We start from the raw sequence: 3419 nt of genomic DNA on the forward strand, positions 1-3419 counted from the left end.
GTGAAAAGCGCTATACAAATAAACTTGAATTGAATTGAATTGAATATTAAGAATTTTTATTAGTCTGAACACTTGAGCTCTGAGGATCATATTACTCCAAGTAATCAGACAAGACCAATTCAGTGATTTGAGACTTGATCATTTGAGACTTAATCATTGAATCAGTGAGTTGTGAACTGCTGCTGAATGTGATTTATGAATCAGTTCATTGAGAATTGGCTCTAAAGAATGATTTGTTCCAAGTAGTTTCGCTTTCACAACAAAACACACAGCGTCACACATGGTGGGCTAGAGTGAGGAACGGCCGGTGGGCTTGAGAACGGCAAGGCCGGCGGATTCGACGAAGGAGCATCCGGCGGGCTTGCGGCAACCACATGATGACCCCGGGCTGGACTCCGCTTCGTCCACGGTGAAAGCCGATTCGGCAATCCACAGCGCGAAGTTGATGTATTTCCTCAGCAACCAGCACGGATCAGCTCTAGGCATGACGAAGCGAATATCGTCCTCTTTTGGAAGGCCAACATGGCTGCAGGGAACATTGCTCTCGTTCAGACACCAGAGCATCAGTGAGGTCAGACGCTGATTTTATACGATGGGGCCTGGCTCACTGTCATCCTGAAGGTGTTCAGTGAATTTCAGGTTGGCGTTTTGTGAAATCCAGCCAAGTTCTTCTATACTAGAGTCAGTAAATAATTTCCTCATGGATCCTGCTTTGTGCAGAGAGCACTGTTATGTTGGGAAATAAAATAGTATCTCCCATTTTTTGGATATTACATGACTGTATGCTTGACTGAATCAGAAAACGATGTTCACAAACTTTGGCCATGTAGTGCATCTTGGGTTACCATGTATGAGATATGAATATGGTAGTCATTCAGCACCATGATCTAACCATCTGATCACTGTGCCATTGTACCACCACAATACTGAGAGCAGTAGCGGTGTGTTTATCTTATTCCTTTCATACTGTGTTAGCTCAAGTAGTTTATACGCTTCTCTGGGTTCAAAGCTTCTGCGCTCACTGATTTTACTTTGTCTTTTTTTGTTTTCTTTTGATCTGACCTTTAGATGATAAATAGGCTATTTTTTCTTTGTTTGAGTTATTTTAAAGGTGCACCACAGAACTTTGGTCTCTATATTGCCATCTGTGGTTGAAACGTAAAATTACAAATTACTCATAGAGTTGTTTAGTTGTTCTTTTCTCTGGTTGATTTGCCTATGATTAGATCTGTCATTCTATTCTGGGCCAATATCCAGTGACAGCTAGAAGGATGTCTACATGGCATACAGTATATATGAAAACAATATGTATTGTGAGCAAGCAGCTTAGACCATTTTTTGATTATGGGCATGATGTAAACCTGAAATGTACAAACCGCCCTAATTGCTCAAAATATAAATCATTTTAGTAAGTTTACCGTAGTGAATTGGGGTAAGGCTTACTTGATCAATAATGTAACTTTATTCATGTTTTACATGAAAGATCTTCCATAGTGCTAATAATCAATCAATCAATGCTGTTTAAAAGTTTGGGCTTAAGATTTTTTTTTTATGTTTTTGAAAGAAGTCTTTTCTGCTCACCAAGACTGCATTTATTTGATCCAAAGTATAGAAAAACAGTGATATTTTGAAACATTATTACAATTTGAAATTGAAAAACTGTTTTCTGTTGTAATATATTGTAAAATGTAATGTATTCCTGTGATGCAAAGCTGAATTGTCAGCATCATTACTCCAGTCTTCAGTGTCACATGATCCTTCAGAAATCAATCTACTGTAATATGCTGATTTGCTGCTCAAGAAACATTTCTTATTTTTATCAATGTTGAAACAGTTGCTTCATATTTTGGTGTAAATAAGGATACATTGTTTATCCAGGATACTCTGATGAATATAAGGTTCAAAAGCATTTATTGGAAATAGAGATCTTTTGTAACACTGTATTTACTGTCACTTTTGATCAACTTAATGCATACTTGCTAAAGTATTAATTAAAAAAAAAAATTATTGAGCCCAAACTTTTGAGCCATAGTGCAACTTTTTATATTATCATTCTCTATAATTTTAAAGTGATAAGTCACTTAAATTACTTTTTAAATGTATAAATATTTAGCAGTGTCTTCCTGTTTTTCATGTGTGCTGAAATGTGGTACTGGTACTGTACTATCCATTAGTTCACATTTTTTGTGTCTCCAGTGGCAGACCATCTCTTTGACGGTGATAGAGAAAGTACAGATAGCTGCAGCTGTTCTGGGTTCCCTGTTCCTGATAGCCAGTATCTCCTGGCTGGTCTGGTCCTCTCTCAGTCCATCGGCCAAGTGGCAACGGCAGGACCTGCTCTTCCAGATCTGTTACGCCATGTACGGCTTCATGGACCTGGTGTGCATCGGTAGGTCATTGGATTCTCAATAACTGCAGCCATCTGGCTCAGCAAAACCAACGCTGTGTTTTTTATGTTTGCTTGTTTACCAGTCTGAGATTGTCAGACAATGTCTGAAGGAAGAAAAAAAACCTTTGAGTACATGGTGGCCTCCCTGGTGGCCAACCGACATACAGTGCCTTGCGAAAGTATTCATACCCCTTCATTTCTTTCACATTTTGTTATGTTGCTGCCTTATGTTAAACTGCTTTAAATGTAGTTTTTTTCCCCCACATCAATCTACACTCCATACACCATAATGACAAAACAGACAAAAACAGAATTGTCACAACTTTGTAAATTTATTACAAATAAAAAAATGAAATAAGTACATTGCATAAGTATTCATACCTAAACTAAATTCATACCATAACTAAATATTTAGCTGAAGAACTTTAACAGCCTCAAGTCTTTATGGGTAAGATGCGACAAGCATTGCATATCAGCATTTAGCAATTATCTGCCATCCTTCTCCTCTCAACCTCTCTGTCAGCTTGGATGGGAGCAGATGCACATTTTCAGGTTTCTCCAGAAATATTAGATTGGGTTCAATCCCAGGCTCTGGCTGGGCCATCAAGGACATTCACACAGTTGTCTATAAGCCACTCTTGCTGTGTGCTTAGGGTCATTGTCCTGTTGGAAGGTGAACCTTCTGCCCAGTCTGAGGTTCTGAACGCTCTGGACTGGGTTTTCATTAAGGCTATCTCTATATTTTGCTGCACTGAGCATTCCTTCTACTCTGATGAGTCCCTCAATCCCTGCTACTGAAAAACAGCCCCTCAGCATGAGGCTGCTACCAGCACACTTTACTTTTGGGATGGTACTCTGCAGGTGATGAGCAGAGCTGGTTTCCTTCAAACATGATGCTTAGAATTGAGGTTTATCAGACCAGATAATCTTGTTTCTCAGCGTCTAAGGGTCCTTTAGGTGCTTTTTTGTAAATTCCAAGTGTGTTTTCATGTCTTAACTGAAGAGAGGATTGAGTCTTGCCAGACTGCCA

At 39.0% G+C, this 3419-nt stretch overlaps 1 protein-coding gene across 1 annotated transcript in view; it reads left to right on the forward strand.

The window, feature by feature from the left end:
• LOC107588852 (E3 ubiquitin-protein ligase MARCH4-like) overlaps positions 1-3419 on the forward strand; it is a 38503-nt gene that overhangs the window by 21393 nt on the left and 13691 nt on the right. The window contains exon 2 of the mRNA XM_016277093.1: positions 2197-2389. Within this exon, the coding sequence (XP_016132579.1) occupies positions 2197-2389 (193 nt within the window). The remainder of the gene's footprint in view (positions 1-2196; positions 2390-3419) is intronic.

Source organism: Sinocyclocheilus grahami, unplaced genomic scaffold, assembly GCF_001515645.1.
Source record: "Sinocyclocheilus grahami isolate Dianchi unplaced genomic scaffold, SAMN03320097.WGS_v1.1 scaffold108.1, whole genome shotgun sequence".
Taxonomy (NCBI): Eukaryota; Metazoa; Chordata; class Actinopteri; order Cypriniformes; family Cyprinidae; genus Sinocyclocheilus; species Sinocyclocheilus grahami.